The 18,733-nt window shown below is 40.4% G+C and overlaps 1 protein-coding gene across 1 annotated transcript in view; it reads right to left on the bottom strand.

The window, feature by feature from the left end:
• Positions 1-576: 576 nt before the first annotated feature.
• The window catches only part of sin3aa (SIN3 transcription regulator family member Aa), a 42,069-nt gene continuing 23,912 nt past the window's right edge, over positions 577-18,733 (bottom strand). Inside the window, exons 10-21 of the mRNA XM_061720840.1 lie at positions 18,200-18,317; positions 17,899-18,110; positions 16,751-16,867; positions 16,427-16,665; positions 14,485-14,668; positions 12,468-13,056; positions 10,391-10,560; positions 10,136-10,309; positions 7,444-7,536; positions 7,210-7,304; positions 4,800-4,992; positions 577-2,425 (exon numbers count right to left, since the gene is read on the bottom strand). Coding sequence (XP_061576824.1) covers positions 2,195-2,425; positions 4,800-4,992; positions 7,210-7,304; positions 7,444-7,536; positions 10,136-10,309; positions 10,391-10,560; positions 12,468-13,056; positions 14,485-14,668; positions 16,427-16,665; positions 16,751-16,867; positions 17,899-18,110; positions 18,200-18,317 — 2,415 coding nt within the window. The 3' untranslated portion in view covers positions 577-2,194. The remainder of the gene's footprint in view (positions 2,426-4,799; positions 4,993-7,209; positions 7,305-7,443; positions 7,537-10,135; positions 10,310-10,390; positions 10,561-12,467; positions 13,057-14,484; positions 14,669-16,426; positions 16,666-16,750; positions 16,868-17,898; positions 18,111-18,199; positions 18,318-18,733) is intronic.

Raw genomic sequence — 18,733 nt, 5'->3', positions numbered from 1 at the left:
TGACTTTTTGCACCATAACAATACTTATAGACAACTAGTCATCATATCTGCTGCTCTCTGAAACACATGTTAATGCTCAATAGTACACATATATGGTTCTTTAATATATTTACATTATACTAAGATGCATTCATTTTCAATGGCTTTTGTCCTTAATGGCTTTTTTCCCCCTTACATTACTTTTACTTTTATACTTTAAGTAGTTTTGAAACCAGTACTTTTATACTTTTACTTGAGTAAAAAACTTGAGTTGATACTTCAACTTCTACAGGAGTATTTTTAAACTCTAGTATCTATACTTCTACCTGAGTAATGAATGTGAATACTTTTGACACCTCTGTAAATACGTCACAGCAGTTTCTCCAACCTCCTTCTTCTGCTCCAGGTGCTGAATTGTTATGGAAAAGAAACCAGGACAAGTAGAGTTGAGTGGAACTGAGTAGGTTCTAGTGGAAAAGCTCCATTAAAACGGTGCTGCTCTCTCGTCACGTCCAACACGGACACACGGCGCTCGACATCTCAGGAGAAATCAAATGATAGGACTCAAAAACTCCACAAAAGGCTATGTAAGCTACAAATGTGGTTTTTATTATTACTTTAAATAATGTCTAAATAAAGGGACTAAAGACATGCTCGTGTGACTTCTTCCATTATCAAAAATATGGTGGCGGGTCGAAGTTTGCAGCAGAAGTCTAGTCGGGGGGGGGGAGAACGACGCGGCGAGTCTCGCCGTCGTCAAAAACAGGGAGGGGGGCAGTGATTTTTAACCAAACAATCGTCACATTCAGAGGAGAAAAGAAAAAACATCTTTTTCTTATATAAAAACTCAAAGACCTGGATACATTTCTACTTTTCCCCGTGTTTTTACTACAGAAATTAAAAAGCAAAAAAGACATAAAGGAACAGACAAAGGGGGCAAAAAACAGCTATTCCAATATCAACTCCCTTTGGTAAAAACGGTAATAAATGGTCTGGCATTCGTCTTTTTCATATACATTACTAACTTGAGCCATTTATCACTGAAGTCCACAGTAAGCTGGGGAAGTTTTTTTGTCTTTTTTTTGTAGTTTTTTTTTTTTTTTAACTAGCACAACAACACAGATCTGTCATAAAAAGTCTGAGACTATTTACAGTGTATTTACAGCATGAGCGGTACGTGGACAGTCCTCCCACAGAGACGAGTGTGTACGTGTGTGTGTGTGTGTGTATAAGCTGGTGTATTGGCAGAGAGGGCATCTTAAAATGGTTGACGTCCAGGGCGGCGAGGATCATGTGTGTTTATAGAACTATATATAATATATATACACAACACATACACTGGAATAACATGTCAGGATCTGACATTCACGAGCTATTTTTTTTACAATTTTACAGTCTGAGACCCAACAGTGTTGTGAGGCTAATGTTCTTTATACATTAGATGCAACAGTGCTTTTTACTATGTTAACCCCACAATACAGCTCAGGGCTCAGGCACAGTTTCTAATAATGCTGCCATGTGTTTTGGAACAGGAAGTGTCAGCCCCCACCCGTCTGTCTGGTGACGATACATGATTGTGATTTTGGCCGTAACGCAGGAATGTCGGACGTCTCAGGCGGCGGACTGAGCTCCCTCCCAAACCCTCTTCCTAAATAAGTGCACTTGTCCATCGTATCGTTCTCCGGGGCTAGCTTAGGGGGCAGCGCTGCTGTCGCCGCGGCTCCCCCGTGGGACTGTATTTTTGCTGGAAACGGCTCGGCGTGCCACGCGGGGCCGGTAAAAAGCTAAACCGGAGCTCAGTTTTGCGATAAAGTACAAAAAAAAGCACCACCGTCTCTCGCGGAGTTGCGGGGCTCGCCGCTTTGCTCTTTCCCCCCCCGGGCCAAGTCCAGTCGTTCTGGCTCGGAGAAAGGTGGTGGCGTCGCTCCAAGTGCTGGTACGAGCTCAGGTCTGCGACTGGACCTGACTATTCCTAGTTTTGGCACCGAAGGCCCTGTGGAAAAAAAACGAAATGGGCCCAGCTAAAAACGCTGGTAAAAACTCGGTAATCCTGCCGCCCTGGGTGCAACTACGCCTGGTAGCTGGCTTCATTGTGCTCCCATATTGACCTTAAAAACACGTTAGTAAGCCCTCGGCCCCGCCTCTGCTCCTGACCCGTTTGGTTCTCTGACCAAAACCCCCCGGAGGTGAATCTGAGTCCTGGTTTCCCCCGCGGCTACGGCGCCTTGCTGGGCGGGCCGTATTTGACGCGGTACTTGTTGATGTTCATGAAGTGCAGCACCTCCGGGTGGCGGCTGGTGGTGCAGGGCAGCAGGCCGTCCCGGCCCTCGCCCATCAGCCACTTGTCTGTCTCGGCGCTCATGTCGCGGGTCACGTGCTCCGCCACCCAGGCGTCCACCCAGGCCTGGAAGCGCTTGTGCAGTCGCGTGCTGACCCGCTCGTGGGACTGGGGAGAGAAAAGAGGGAACAGACGGTCACCGAGTGGCAGCGCGACACACACACACACACACACACACACACACACACACACACACACACACACACACGGAAACATGACATTTAACACATTAAACAGAAGTTCAAAACAGCAGCGAAGCAACGCTGCATTGGAGCTTCCTCCTTTTGCAAAGTAAACTAAAATCTGCGGATTTTCCTGTTTTATATGTGCAAAAAATAGGCCTGTGTTGAAAAAAAACGATTGCCCAATTCTAAATCAATTCTCATATTAATTCCTAAAAATCGATTCATATGTCTGAAGGTATTTTTTTTTTTTCTTTTATTTATTTATGTATTTTTTTTTTCATCATTACATTACAACTTTTGGTTATTTTTTTGTTTATCCCCAAAAAAGGAATGTTTTGTTGGAGACGAGAATAACTAGTGCCATATTTTTGCCTTTAAATATGTTTAAAGGTATGAAAACATTAAAGTGTTAAATTAAAAAAATGCTAAAAACCAAATGGACCGAAAAAGGAACAAATAAAAATGGAATGTGGGAAAAAATAAAACCAATTTCACCGTCTCTGTTTCCTCCCTGGATCTGTTTGGTAATTCTGACCCACGATGTTTCTGAAAGCAGTTCTATCAGCATTCTGGGAGCTGATTGGTCCTTACAGCATCATTAGCTGCAAATACTTTCTGTTTAATCTCAATATAATACTAGTAGTAATATTTTGCATAACTACAGTCATATAATTCATGCAACAACTCAAAAAACAGTTATTTAATAACACTAACCCAAATCGATATTGGAATCGAATCGAATCAAATCTTGATAATCGATTCTGAATCTTAAGAATCGGAATCAAATCGATTCTTGACATTTGAATCGATCCCCAGCCCTAACAAAAAACCTAAAAAAATATGAAATGTCGCTACGCTTTGAATGGTGTTGCTATCGAATGGCAACGGCGTGACATTGGAGGAGAACTGCTTCATCACAAAGAACTTCTAAACTCTCTCTGCTTGGGTTTTTCTTCCATCTCTACTTTCTCGAGTCTGCCTTCCTCCTTTCAGACAGACGGCAGTTTCAGGGAATTTATCTGAATGTTAAACCGGCCACTGCTGGAGTCTGAACCAGCAGAGCCATTCGCCTTGTCGTGTTATTACATAACACTTATTTATTTTGTATCCATATAATTCTATTTATGGCACTGCACTTTTTATTTTTTTATTTCTATTTTTTGTTTCTATTTTTATCTTTATATGGGTGTTTGATTTGTATATGACAGTGCTGAGTGAGTGAGATGGAGATGTCTATTTCCTGGAGGGAACCTCCCAAAGGGATTAATAAAGTCGTCTGAATCTGAATCTGAATGTGAGACGTGGAGCTAAATAAACTGATATGTGAAGCATCACATACAAATATTATATAAATACAAACATAGAAAAAGAGGTGAAAGCAGACTGGGATGAGGGCTAAGTGGAGGAGCAACATCTCTCTGCTGACGCAGAGACTCATCAGAAGTCTCCTGAATTATTTAATTCTAATTAAAGGTTAGTTGCATCTCCACATATTATCAAAACAAACTAAATAAAATCAATAATTAATTAATGAAATACCATTTGGTCGGTGACAGAAACTAGGGCTGGGCGATATATCGAGATTTTAATATTTATCGATATATTTTGATATAGCTTATTTTGTGACAAATGACTTGTGACTTGAATGTTTTATTTGAGATTTGCACAAATGTTTTGTTATTTGCACAACTGTCAACCTCAGTGGAAAAGTCTGCCTGTTACTGTCTACATTGTATTAATTGCACAGTGTATTTTAATTTAATTGTTATGCAGGAAAGGGATATTTGTTTTATTTTATTCAAGAAGCATTTTTATTCTATATCTGCAGGCAGTTTATTTTTATTTCATTTGTTTTATACATTTTGATATTGTGCAGACCTCTGTTAATAAAGGAACCTGTGTGACATTTGGCACGAGGCTTTGTATTAAAACTGACTGTTTTTTTAAGGGTTTCCCTCAGAAAAAATGAAGCTAACAGAGATGCTAACAGAGATGCTATGCTATAATTCTTTGGGGGAAACCCCAATTATGGCACAGAAAAAATATCGATATATATCGAGTATCGCCATTCAGCTAGAAAATATCCAGATATAACTTTTGGTCCATATCGCCCAGCCCTAACAGAAACCATAGTAGAAGGAAATTATTTTCATCAATAATCCTTAACTGGGTTTCAGACAAAATATGGCGACTTTTAGTGAAGCAGATTAATCAAATAGAGCAGAATAAAAACTTTTAAGAATCTTTCAGGCCTGGGGCTCATAAGAGCCCGTCAGAAGAGCGACGCTCTACTGTACCTGGTGAGCTCGCATCAGGGCCGTGCGTCGGTACATGTAGTCCTCGGACTTGAAGACGTACACCATCTTGTAAGAGTTGAGCTTGAACATGCACTCCATCTTCTCCTTCTCCAGCGTCTTCTTCCCGCCCTCGCAGGCTTCCTTGTCCATCTGTTCTCTCCCCTTCTGGTACTTCCGGATCCGCCTCAGGTTCCTGGTCCAGGGTGCAGAGATAAACGGATGAGAGCCGCTCGTGAGGCGCTGTGGCGTCGGACGCCAGCGAACGGGTCACGCAAGATTTAAAGGGGACCCATTATGGCATCCAATACCTATTTTAAACAGGCCTTGAATGTCTTAAAAACAAGCTTTTGGTTGTTTTTGCTAAATAAATTAGAAATTCAGCCTCTAAACCAGGGGTGTCAAACCGCACGCTCAAAATAACAAAAACGGTGCGGAAAATTTTTTCTCTAATACTTTTTTTTTTAGTTTAGTTCATTTTAAAGGGATTGTGACATGAAAAACACATTTTTCTTGATTTTTTGTGTTTTGTTGGGTGTCTTGACATCAATTACACCCAAAAAACAACGAACTTTTAACATTCAGTGTATTGTGTGCTTTCTGGGATTTTCCGCATAACTGTGCAAAAACGGCGCATGTGGTTTGGTGGCGGATCGTTACGTAACGGCCCGCTAAATCACCGCCCCCTCCACCCAGCTCCCTGCCTCCGCTCCTCTCCAGCGCACCATAAAGGCTGATTTATGGTTCCGCGTTACACTGATGCAGAGCCTACGGCGTAGGGTTACGCGGCGACGCGCACCGTACGCTGAACCCTACGGCGTAGGCTCTGCGTCGATTTAACGCGGAACCATAAATGAGGCTTAACACGCCTCTTTTGTTCTGATCACCGGAGGAAAACTGCTAAGAAGACCTGCGGCCACTGACTGGACTTAAGATAAGGGGGACAGTGCTGCTTGCATGCCTTTATTTTTATGATTGTTTGCTGTGGTTCGCCCTCCTGCTTTTCCGTGCATGCTTCGCCTGTCGCTCCGACGCCGCTGTGAGCGTATGGCTGGAGGAGGAGGAGGTTTGGAGGAGGAGCGGAGCAATGATTGACAGGAAAGGGGGGAAAGGAAGCATTTTTCACGGCGCAAAAAAACACTGTAATAAAGAGCCAGGAAAAGAGTACTAGAGTGAAGTTTTTCTTGTTACACTCTTTTAGACACATTTGAGGGATGTTGCCCAAGACTTTTAATAGTGTTAAAAGCATGTTAAAAATGATGTCACAATACCTTTAAAGGAAATACGCACTTTCTACGCACTTTTCTTTTCTTTACTTTCTTAATATATTTCTTCAGGATCTTTTCTTGTAATGTCTCATTTTTTTTCAAATTATGTAAGATACTTTTAATATCATTTTACAAAGATAAACAGAAACAAGTATGTTTTTTTTATATTTCGCTTTTTTATAGGAAATTTAATTAAAAGCTAAATCTTTCTTATTACATCCGAGAGTGTTTCTTTGTGATTTAGAGATTTTTCCAGTACAATTAAGTGTATTTATTTTTAAAAATTGGCGCGGATATTTATGCCAGTGTGCTGAAAAAGTCAGCACTTTTCTTTTAACTGTTTTACTTTGTCACTATCCTCGTATTCAAAACTGAAATTCTCCGAATAAATATCTTCTATCATCTTTTTTAGCAGTGATATTTTTCCTGCGAAAATATATAATAGTAGTCAGTTAATAAAAATAAACGACCGTCTGCAAAGAAATAAAATCGGCAAATGCATTCTAGAAAACTAAAAAAATGTTGAAAACTGCTCTATTTGTGGAATAACGATGGATTTGTAGAAGAAATATTTTATCGGATATGCTGCGATTCATGGCAATTATTTATGCCTTCCTTTTTAGTAAATTAACATTTCGTTTTTTTGCGTTGGAAACTTCTCGCGGGCCGCATGAAAATCTCTCTCGGGCCACACATTTGACACCCCTGCTCTAAACCATGTCTTTATCTTCCCAGTCTCTAACCTCATTATCTATGTGGGATTCTCAGTGGGTGGGGCTATGGTAATGAGGCTCTGTGCTGATTGGCTGCCTGAATGACGGGATACACCACTACGAAAAAATGGCCGGCAGAGTTAGTTTAGGGCAGGTTTCCCGAAGCGGAGGCCAACCGATGTAAATCGCATTTTCGTTACGTAACGACGGGAGCAGAATCTGAACGGCTCATAGATCCACATCACACTGGACGGCTCATCCGGGCGGCTGTACAGATGCTGCAGAATTTGGTTGCTTTGCTCCTTCTCTGAGTTTACAGGCTGAGGGGAGACCACTTTATACATTTTAAAGCAAGAAAAAATCTGTTTTTCATAATAGGTCCCCTTTAAAAGGAAGAAGAAGAAGAAGAAGAAGCCAGATGGGACAACTCACCTGGGAAGAAAGACCGGTTTCTGAGCGAGATGCTCCCTCAACTCTGGAGTGGTGGAATCTGGGTTCAAGTAGCGGCCCACGTAATCGGACCAACGCTGCAGACACAGGATGAGCACAGAAACTCATTTAACAGAACGTGCATGAATGCAGCCTCTGCTCCCGAAGTGTAATCATCATTCTGTAGGATATAAAGACACTAAATATTTTAGGAGCCGACCCGGTTCAGGTTCTTACCTCGACCTCCATGGGCTCGTCCGAGTTCTCCTCGTCCGTGTCCAGCAGCTCCATGGTGAGCTGCACCTGCCCTGCGTTTCTCAGAAACATCACCTGAGGAAACGGCAGCCGGGAGGAGGAGAGTCAGGTACATTTACGGTGTGAGGGAATTACAAAAAACGAGTCTCGGGGCGTCAGAGGACGAGAAACCCCGGTCCTCTGTCCGTGACAAGCTTCCCAGAATCCCCCCGGTGGTCACTTTCAGAACTGAACTGAACTGGCAAAACAATATGAAGGTTAACTGTATATTGTTATGTGTAAAAGTTAGTGATGACTCTCAGCGCCGTTCCTAGTGACCAGTGTTAAAATGAGAGCAAATGGGGAAGTTGTTATGTTTTCCCTCGAGCCGTCACACAGGAGCTTCACTCTGAAGACTTCCTTTGTTACGATGCTGAGAGGCTTTAGTACCGCAGAACAAACTCAAGAACGTAACTCGAATAAAATGATATGAGAAATCCCAATTATTTTTTTTTTTTAGTTTTTATAAGTGCGCAAAACAAGAACAAAAACACATACAGGTACAGGACAAGAGGGGACACTAGAAAACAAACTAAACAAACAGACAAAAAAACAGCAGAAAACAACACAATCATTTTTTTTGCTCAGATTTCTTCTGTGTGTGTGTGTGTGTGTGTGTGTGTGTGTGTGTGTGTGTGTTTGTGTGTGAGTATAATGGTTTTCTAGAATGATGGTTTTTTTAGAAGAGACAGAGCAGCCAAAAAAATAAAGAAAATACATAACTAAATAAGGAAAAATGATGAAAAAAGGGGGTTTAAAAGGGGGAGTCAGTAACGCAGAAAGATATGACAGAGAAAGGGAGGAGGGGGAAGAGAAGAGAAGAAGAGAACAAAGGGAAAAACAAACAAGCAAAAAGAGCCCATGATCTTGAGAAATCATAATTTAATATAAGTGGGATGTTCCTGCAAAAGAAACAACAAAAAACAAAAAACATCCATCATGTGGAAGAAAAACTCTTCTGTTAAGTTCGGCTCTTGGACTTTAAAAGTTTCATAATCTCTTGGAACCACGTGACACGACCCTTACGTGACCTCTACGTCAGTGGTCCCCAACCTTTTCTGAACCGCGGACCAGTTTAATGTCTGACAATATTTTCACGGCCCAATCTAAAGGTGTAGTTGATAAAAACTAAATAAAATGACAAGATCGGCATTAAAAACTGTGGGATTTTCTCTATAGTAATAATAATACTGAATAATAATAAAACATAATTTTCGAAAAAATAAAATAAAATAATGGAAATTGTAAATTACCTTTATGAGTATTTCCATAAATGTGTTTTTATGTTTTTATGTCTCATTAACGTTATTTTAAGCCAGGCTTTTATTTTATTTATTAAGGAGATCGATATTTAGTGCTTTTATTTTGAAGGCGTCTCGCCGAGACCTTGTAAACATCCGGTGCTTCGGACTTTAATGGTAAAAGTTTAACGGCAGTAGAAAGTGTGTCTGAAAGACTAAACTAGTGTCGGGAATGCTAAAGTGGAGCCTAACTGACACAAAAAGCACCTTCTGATAAGATTTGTTTTCTTTGCAAATGTTATGCCGTATTTATGTACATATTGAGTTTGGCTGTCATGGTTACTCATGTATTGTGGTTAGCGGTTAGCGGTTAAATCGACGGCGTAGCCTACGGCGTAGGTTGCGCGGCGACACACACCCTACGCCGTAGGCCAGGGGTATTCAACTAGATTTGGCCGGGGGCCACATCTGCAAAAGGACTGTATGGAGAGGGCCGCACAATTTGAAAATGTGGTGGTTTTCAAAATGTATTTTGCACTCAAAGACGATGACTTATGTAAATATAATACATTTTTATTATACATTTGAATATATCTAGTTTACATATGAATTATGTATTAATTGTCTCAAGATTTAGTAATTGTGAATGTTAAATATAATATTCAGATAAAGAAATATTATTTTGAATGCAAGTTCATTTTGAAACCGTGCATTGTGCAAACTTAATGAAGTTAATATTGACCTACTTTTAATAAAACACGCCATAATGACAAAGCACCACTTTCCACTAAGATTTCCTTATTTGAATATTATATTAAGCATTGAGCACAACCATTTTAGTCCATAGTAGCCAAAAATATTAAAAAAAAAAAAAAAAAAAAAATGTATTTATTTTTTATTTTTTCCAACAAACAACCCCTTTTTTTGAAATATGACCAGGGGCCACATAAAAGCTCCTGGCGGGCCGCATGTGGCCCGCGGGCCGCCAATTGAATAGCCCTGCCGTAGGCCCTGCGTAGGTGTAACGCGGAACCATAAATCAGCCTGTGTAGCTGTTATTACCGACCGAGCAGCAGCTGCGTCAGTCTGTATTTAAGTTAAATGAAACTTATATAAATGTAGGAAGACTAACTTTATTTTATTTTACTCCTTTATAGCTCTTACAGTGTGTTTGCAGTGTATTTACATCCAAGGAATAAAAACATTGTGAACGATCAGTTTGAGTCAACCATCATCAGGGGAGGCCACAGAAATTATTTTTTCTCTCTGTGCGGCCCGGTACCAGATGACCCACGGCCCGGTACCGGGCCGGGGCCCGGGGGTTGGGGACCACTGCTTTAGGTGACCTTTACGTGACCTTTACGTGACCTTTCCGCGACCCCGCCCGAACCCACCTTGAAGCAGTTCTCGTCGGACATGATCTGCTCGGCTTTCCGCTGGTACATGGCCTCGGCGGCGCTCCGCGACGGCTGCGTGGACACGGCTCCTCCGGCGGCGCCGCTGGAGCCCTCGGCCAGGTACAGGTCCGTCACCTGGACGCAGATCTCGTCGCTCACTATGTGCTGGAGCTGGAAGAGGAGGAGAGACTGGGTTGGGCGGCTGAGTGAACGGACGGCGCTGCGCTCTGCCTCCGAGGGAAGGAGGAGTACCTGCCGGACGATGCTCTGGATCAGCTTGTCCATGGTGAAGGCGATGTAGGCGTGGATGGTGAACATTTCCCTCAGCGAGTCCTCGTACTGGGACGACTCCATGTTTCCATCCAGCAAATTCCTGACCATCTCCAGGAAGGCCGAGTAGTAGTCTTCAACCTCAATGTCCACTGCAGCAACAAAGCAAATGTTCATTTGACTGGTAACTGCTTCAGTTTGACAATCTGTGCTCAAAAGCAACCTGTCGAGTCTCCTGTTTTAGCCGGGAAACCACTAGGAATGGGCGATATTTTACCGTTCACGATTTACCGTCAAAAAAATTCCCGACGGTAAGAATTTGTATCTCGCGGTAAAAAACGATAAATTCCCGTGGATGACGTTTTTGTGTAAAGCTGATTAATGGTTCTGAGTTAAATCCACGCACAACATACGTGAAGGAAGGAAGGAAGGAAGGAAGGAAGGAAGGAAGGAAGCCAGAAAGAAAGAAAAAAAAGAAGAAAGAAAGATAGATATGAGCCTAAAAAGAAAGAAAGAAAGAAAGAAATGAGCCTAAAAAGAAAGAAAAAAAGAAAGAGATTAGCCTAAAAAAAGAAAGAAAGAAAGAAATATATTAGGAAGGAAGGAAGGAAGGAAGGAAATGAGCCAGAAAGAAAGAAAGAAAGAAAGAAAGAAAGAAAGAAAGAAAGAAAGAAAGAAAGAAAGAAAGAAAGAAAGAAAGAAAGAAAGAAAGAAAGAAAGAAAGAAAGAAAGAAAGAAAGAAAGAAAGAAAGAAAGAAAGAAAGAAAGAAAGAAAGAAAGAAAGAAAGAAAGAAAGAAAGAAAGAAAGAAAGAAAGAAAGAAAGAAAGAAAGAAAGAAAGAAAGAAAGAAAGAACGATAAATTCCCGTTGATGGCGTTTTTGTATTGGTATTTTTTTTTTTATCGTTATCGGGATAAATGCCAGAAATTATCGATACATTTTTTTAGTCCATATCACCCATCCCTAGAAACTACTGTATTTTACTCCTCTTTCCCGCCGTCATCCCGTATTAGTATTTTCCCGCAAATTTCCCATTTAATAATATAATAATTTTGAAACTGCAAACTGAATTGTCACTAGCCTGGAGAGAACTGCCCCCTGCAGTATCCTGGGTGGAAGTTCTCGCGAAGTTAGCGGTTACATGGGGAGGAAACTCGGAGGAAACAAATCAGAGATGGATGGATGTGACCAGAAAGAAGACATTTCTGGCAAAAAAGAAACTGAAGTTATTTTCCTAAGAAAGAAATGAGCAAGAAAGAAAGAAAGAAAGAAAGAAAGAAAGAAAGAAAGAAATGAGCAAGAAAGAAAGAAAGAAAGAAAGAAAGAAATGAGCAAGAAAGAAAGAAAGAAATGAGCAAGAAAGAAAGAAAGAAAGAAAGAAATGAGCAAGAAAGAAAGAAAGAAAGAAAGAAATGAGCAAGAAAGAAAGAAAGAAAGAAAGAAATGAGCAAGAAAGAAAGAAAGAAATGAGCAAGAAAGAAAGAAAGAAAGAAAGAAATGAGCAAGAAAGAAAGAAAGAAAGGAGCAAGAAAGAAAAAAAAGAAAGAAATGAGCAAGAAAGAAAGAAAGGAGCAAGAAAGAAAGAAATGAGCGACAAAGAAAGAAAGAAATAAGCAAGAAAGAAAGAAAGAAAGAAAGAAAGAAAGAAAGAAAGAAAGAAAGAAAGAAAGAAAGAAAAAGGATAAATTCCCGTTGATGAGGTGTTTGTGTAACAAACATGGCGGATCTGAGAGAGAGGAGTTTGAGTCATTCCAGTTTTGCAGTACAGGTGTAACTCATTTAATTGGTTTTTATCAATTCATTTTAATTGGTGTAGTTTAGTAGCATTTATTATTTATATTCTTTTAGAGCAGTGATTTGGGGGCTCCAAAGACTGAATGTGTTGATAGATTTATAGTTACAAAGGTGGAGTTGAATTGGTATTTTTTTTACCGTTATCAGGATAAATGCCAGAAATTATCGTGATACATTTTTTAGTCCATACCGCCCATCCCTAGCGGTATCAAAAGCAAGCGAGTACGATGAGAAGTAACGAGACAACACAGATGCTTTTACTCACTGGGCTCCTTCAGTCTCAGCTGGATGGCTGGGTTGTCGTTCTTGTCCTTCTTGAGTCCCAGGACTTCCCGTTCCCAGTCCCGCTCCCGGACCTCCTCCTCGATCTGCCGCTCCGCCTGGCCGTACAGCCGCAGCAGCCGCGAGCACAGCGTCTGGTGCAGCCGCAGGAAGATGTACCAGTTGTTGTTGACGAAGAACAGGTTGTAGGCGTCGTCGTGGCAGCCGCGCAGCTTCTGCGCCGCCGTGTTGCCGAACAGCAGCTTGGACTTGGAGGGGCTCCTGCTGCCGGGGACGCCGTTGTGCTTTTTAGAAACCCCGTCTTCCAGCTCCAGCTCCTCCTCGTCCTCCTCGTCCTCCTCCTCCTCCACGTCTGAGAGCTCGCCGCGCTGGGAGAACAGCATGTCGGGGATGAAGTGGTAGATGATCTGCTTGATCTTGTACTTGTCCTCCTTCTGGATGCCGGTCTGCCGCTTCACGTGGTGGATGATGAGCGCCGCCGCGTCCTCCAGGATCTGGCTGTCCTCGTGGGCCAGCGTCAGGTGGGGGCCCATGATGGGGCTGGCGTTTTCTTCGGAGGCCTGCTCCTGGCGCTGCAGCGACAAAGAGATGGAAGAGGTTAATCACAGCTGCCTCTGTGTCAACTAGGCCTGTGTTGAAAAAATAGATTTCCCAATTCTAAATCGATTCTCATATTAATTCCTAAAAATCGATTCATATGTCTAAAAGATAGATATTTTTTTTTTTTTTTTTTTATTTATTTATGTTTTTTTTTTTCATCATTACATTACAACTTTTGGTTATTTTTTTGTTTATCCCAAAAAGGAATGTTTTGTTGGACACGAGAATAACTGGTGCCATGTTTTTGCCTTTTAAATATGTTTAAAGGTATGAAAACATTAAAGTGTTAGGTTATAATTACATAAATTGTCTATATTTCATTACTTTATATACTGTCTTGGGGTTAATTTTGCAAAAAATGCTAAAAACCAAATGCTCAAAAATTAAAAACCAAAATAGACCGAAAATGGAACAAATAGAAACGGAAATATGGGAAAAAATCCGATTTCATCCGTCTCCGTTTCCTCCCTGGATCTGTTTGGTAATTCTGACCCACATGATGTTTCTGTTTCAGTTCTATCAGCATTCTGGGAGCTGATTGGTCCTTACAGCATCATTAGCTGCAATACTTGCTGTTGAATCTCAATATAATACTAGTAGTAATATGTTGCAGAACTACAGTCATATAATTCATGCAACAGCTCAAAAAACAGTTTTAATAACACTAACCCAAATCAATAGCGGAATCGGATCGAATCAAATCTTGATAAACGATTCTGAATTTCAAGAATCGGAATCGAATCGATTCTTGACATTTGAATCGATCCCCAGCCCTAATGTCAACTTAGAAAATTACTGTCTGGTTGAACAACAAGCTTTTTAAAGCCGTCTACATTCATTAAAACAAACACAAACACAAACGCACAAAAAAGATAGGCGTGGGTATTGCCAAACACCTCACGATACGATGCACATCATGATACAATGCAATATTGCAATATCCAAATTTTGCGATATATTGCAATACAAAGTTATACAAAGTTTGCTGAAAACTGTAAAAGGCATTATGCATCTTAAAATCTGAGTTGCACGTACATCAGACTATGGTGATAATTCATGGGACAAATTATCAAATTATCCATGCCATTTTATTGTAACTATATAAGCTAAAGTTACAACATATTTGCATGTTTTTCATATTATTTACGTCATATGAAATGAAATCAACATTAACAATATTATTTAAGCCCATGTATACAATAAAGTCGTACTGGATTTAACATCAGTCTGAAACAGGATTTATTATTTGAAGAAGAAAGAAAAAAAAGGTTTTAATTCGATATTCAAATTTAGAATATCGATATAAGTATCAGCCGGCAAAGTATCGCGATATATTGCCATGGATATTTTTTGCCCATACCTACAAAAACTTCCGATCAGTTTACTAAGAAAAGCTTTACCTCATCATAGATGGTTTCGATTTCGTTGAGCAAGGACTTGGATCGAAGCACTTTGGTGTCATTCTGTTTGAAGTTGATGCCTTGATGGTCCAGAGATTTGAGGTAATATTTCTCGTTCTGCTCCCTCCAGATCTTGTTGAAGCCCCGCTGGGCTTCCCGCCACTCTTCTTCCTTCGTTTTTAACCTGGTTGAGAAAGATCAACGCTCAACACTCAACACTAGAAACTAGGGGTGTAACAATATATTGTGCCACGAAATTTCTCGATACAAAAACGTCACAATACGTGTCGTGGAGGTGACAAACTGTATCGCGATATTGGGTTATTAATATTAATCTATTGTGTTGACTAGTAACGCGCATCCAACCGCGCCTCGACCCGCGGACCAAAATCTTACTAAACTCAGAAGAAACTAGTCCCATTTTGAGCTCTGAACTTTTACTTATGTAAGGCTGGTGTAGAGTTGAGCCGTACCTTATTAAATTAAACCTTTTTGGGGTCGTGAGTAGGATAAACACGGGGAAACTTCTGCTGAGTTCCAGTGTACTTTAATGTCCCTCAACAGTGTAGGATTTTAGAACATCAACACAGCAGCTAGTGCCGTACTGTGGCGTATCACTCCGCCCAATCTAAAACAGACTAATCACTACAGATAAACTGACTAGTGTCATTATAGTCCCTGATTTACATCAGAATATAAAGAATATATTTATAAAATAATGAACCCTGAATTACCAAAATTACCTTCTTAACAAAAATAAATCTCCTCTTACACTTATAAGGTGAGCATGAATCAATCTGTTTTATGATGTAAAATTGTATGCATTTATTTACTTCTATTTATTTATTTATTTAATTTTAGTTGTTAAATTTCTGGAAAAGAAAAAAGTCAAATCATACATGAGAGAAACTATTCAATTTGTGGCAAAATATTTTTACTTGAAACTGAAGATGCATAATGCAAACCTGACATTTACTTTTAGTTCAGTTTGTGGAAAATGGTTGGCCTGGCTTTCTCTTTAAAACTCAAACAGTTATAAAGCATTACAAACTGTAACAATAGGACAAACGTACAGCATTGTTTTGTATTTTGTGTCTTTCAAATAAAAGACCATTTTTTCCAGTCATATGTTCCTCATTCAAGGTTGTTAAAAAAATACTGCTATAATATTGTATCGTTATCGTGACCTCAGTATCGTGTATCGTATCGTGAGATTAGTGTATCGTTACACCCCTACTAACTGTCCACCCGGGTGTGCTAGTAAATTTTTATTTGTGCTACTAAAATTTTTAACTTGCTAGCACCAGTGCTACCATTCAAAAAAGTAAGCGTACAGCCCTGTACGAGACAATATCGTTTATATCGATAAAAAAAAAAAAAATATGATTTTGATATAGCTTATTTTGTGACAAATTGACTTGAATGTTTTATTTGAGATTTGCACAAATGTTTTGTTATTTGCACAACTGTCAACCTCAGTGGAAAAGTCTGCCTGTTACTGTCTACATTGTATTAATTGCACAGTGTATTTTAATTTAATTGTTATGCAGGAAAGGGATATTTGTTTTATTTTATTCAAGAAGCATTTTTATTCTATATATGCAGGCAGTTTATTTTTATTTCATTTGTTTTATACATTTTGATATTGTGCAGACCTCTGTTAATAAAGGAACCTGTGTGACATTTGGCACGAGGCTTTGTATTAAAACTGACTGTTTTTTTAAGGGTTTGCCTCAGAAAAAAATGAAGCTAACAGAGATGCTATGCTATAATGCTTTGGGGGAAACCCCAATTATGGGACAGAAAAAATATCGATATATATCGAGTATCGCCATTCAGCTAGAAAATATCGAGATATGACTTTTGGTTCATATCGCCCAGCCCTACCACGACTGCAAGACATTGCATGGAAACAAGGCAGAGGTGTCGGTTCAACGCTGACCTTTTTAACACGATGGGCACTGAGGCCGCTGGGTTTTTCTTCAGGCCGTCGATGATGTCGGGCGCCTTTTCTCCGTATATCCTCTGGATGGCCTTGCGGTGTACGACCTCCGAGGAGCCGCCCAGCGTGTTGTCCAGTCGGAACTTGGCCTGCTCCTCTGCAGACATGCGGGAGATCTTCCGCTGGACCGACTCCAGGACCCTGATGGTGGCCAGGTTGGTCTCCAGCACGACGTCCAGCTGCGTTGAGAAAGCACGTTTTCAGAAAACAGCTTTGTGCTGAGGCCTAACGTTTCAGTGAGAGCGGTTTCACGGCCCTGCTCACCTCGAAGCGCTCGTCTTCACATCTGTAAATGTGCTCCTCGTACTGAGTCTTCTTGGAGCTGACGAACGTAGAGTCCTCAGACCAGGAGGGGAACGAGACCCAGGTGTCATTTAAGACCTGGGACAAGGAATAAAAGAAAGAAATAAACGACGAGTTATATTCCAGCAGGAGTGGACCGATCCATTGATCTAATCAGGAACGATCCAAAAGCATCAATGCACAGTGACAATAGTCCCGATCAATACATGCTACGCATTTTCATTCAAGGAACAGGTACCAACCCCATTTAACTGTCTACATGAACTAAGAATGGGCGATATTTTACCGTTCACAATAAACCGGCGGTAAGAATTTGTCATCTCGCGGTAAAAACGATAAATTCCCGTTGATGACGTTTTTGTGTAAAACTGATTAATGGTTCTGTGTTAAATCCACGTACAATGTACGTGAAGGAAGGAAGGAAGGAAGGAAGGAAGGAAGGAAGGAAGGAAAGAAAGGAGCCTGAAAGAAAGAAAGAAATTAGCCACAAAGGAAGGAAGAAAGAAAGAAAGAAAGAAAGGAAGAAAGAAAGAAAGAAAGAAAGAAAGAAAGAAAGAAAGAAAGAAAGAAAGAAAGAAAGAAAGAAAGAAAGAAAGAAAGAAAGAAAGAAAGAAAGAAAGAAAGAAAGAAAGAAAGAAAGAAAGAAAGAAAGAAAGAAAGAAAGAAAGAAAGAAAGAAAGAAAGAAAGAAAGAAAGAAAGAAAGAACGAACGAACGAACGAACGAACGAACGAACGAACGAACGAACGATAAATTTCCGTTGATGACGTTTTTGTGTAACAAACATGGCGGATCTGAGAGCGAGATAGATTTATAGTTAAAAAGGTGGAGTTGAATTGGTATTTTTTTTTATCGTCATTTTTATCATTATCGGGATAAATGCCAGAAATGATCGTGATACATTTTTTAGTCCATACCGCCCATCCCTACGCAGGATCATTCATAAATGAGGCAGATTTCATGTTAACATTCACCAGCGTCGACATCAACGTGCTGTCGACGCTGTCAACTAAATCACATTTCAGTAAGAGAAAGAAAACTCTGTTTCCAACTTCTGAAGACGCCACAGAGGACTTTCTTTGTCCCTCATCATCCACGCTCTCCTCTCACCTCTTTACAAAGCGGAGTTCTCCCCGTACACTTGGGTTGCTGGTAGCTCTTGGGCAGAGCTCTGTAACTGGAGCCCAGTCGCTTGCAGGAAGCATAATCGATCTCCATGGCGATGCCCTCCGTGGCTCGTTCCTTGGGGTACGTTTCAATGTGGCACATTTCCCGGTAGCCCAGGAAGTTTTTGAACCAGTTGAACAGCTCGGGGAATTTCCTGCACAACGAAAAGAAAAAGAAGATATTGATCTGATTTCTGAAAGCGATCTCGTGTCCCAACCAGAGACGCCGCCGGGGGGACTCACCCCAAAAAACGGCAGCACCAGCTGCACCAGTTCAGCCCTGGAGATCACCTCCTGGTTGAAGATGACCAGACAGCGCAGGAAGTTGTCGTAGGCCTCCGCACTTCGCAAGGCCTTGCGCACCTACAGATAGATTCAACAAGTTAGGAAGCACAAAAGGAGCAAAAGCATTTTCAAAGTTTGGGGAAAAATAGAGATGAATCAATCATCAATCAATCACATTTTATTTATATAGCACCTTTCATCCAGGTACATGAAATACAAAGTGCTTTGGCATTTTGACTGAAAAATAAGCGTAATAAACAAAAAGAAAAACAAAAAACTGGGAGACCAAAAAAATTAAAACTGGGAGACCAATGCACACTGACATACAATATAGTTACAATCTGCGTACAATCTGTTTTTGTATTATTGTACCGTAGGTTTTTTTTATTTATTTTTTTTTTTAAATTTCTCTGCACATTTATATATTATTTTGTATAGCCATGCAATTGTGGGTGGGTTGGGGTTTAAAAAGATGGCATATTTGATAGGGTTGG

Source organism: Cololabis saira, chromosome 5 (genome assembly GCF_033807715.1).
Source record: "Cololabis saira isolate AMF1-May2022 chromosome 5, fColSai1.1, whole genome shotgun sequence".
Classification (NCBI taxonomy): Eukaryota; Metazoa; Chordata; class Actinopteri; order Beloniformes; family Belonidae; genus Cololabis; species Cololabis saira.
The sequence above is the reverse complement of the archived record's forward strand: the minus strand, read 5'-3'. Positions and strand labels throughout refer to the sequence as shown.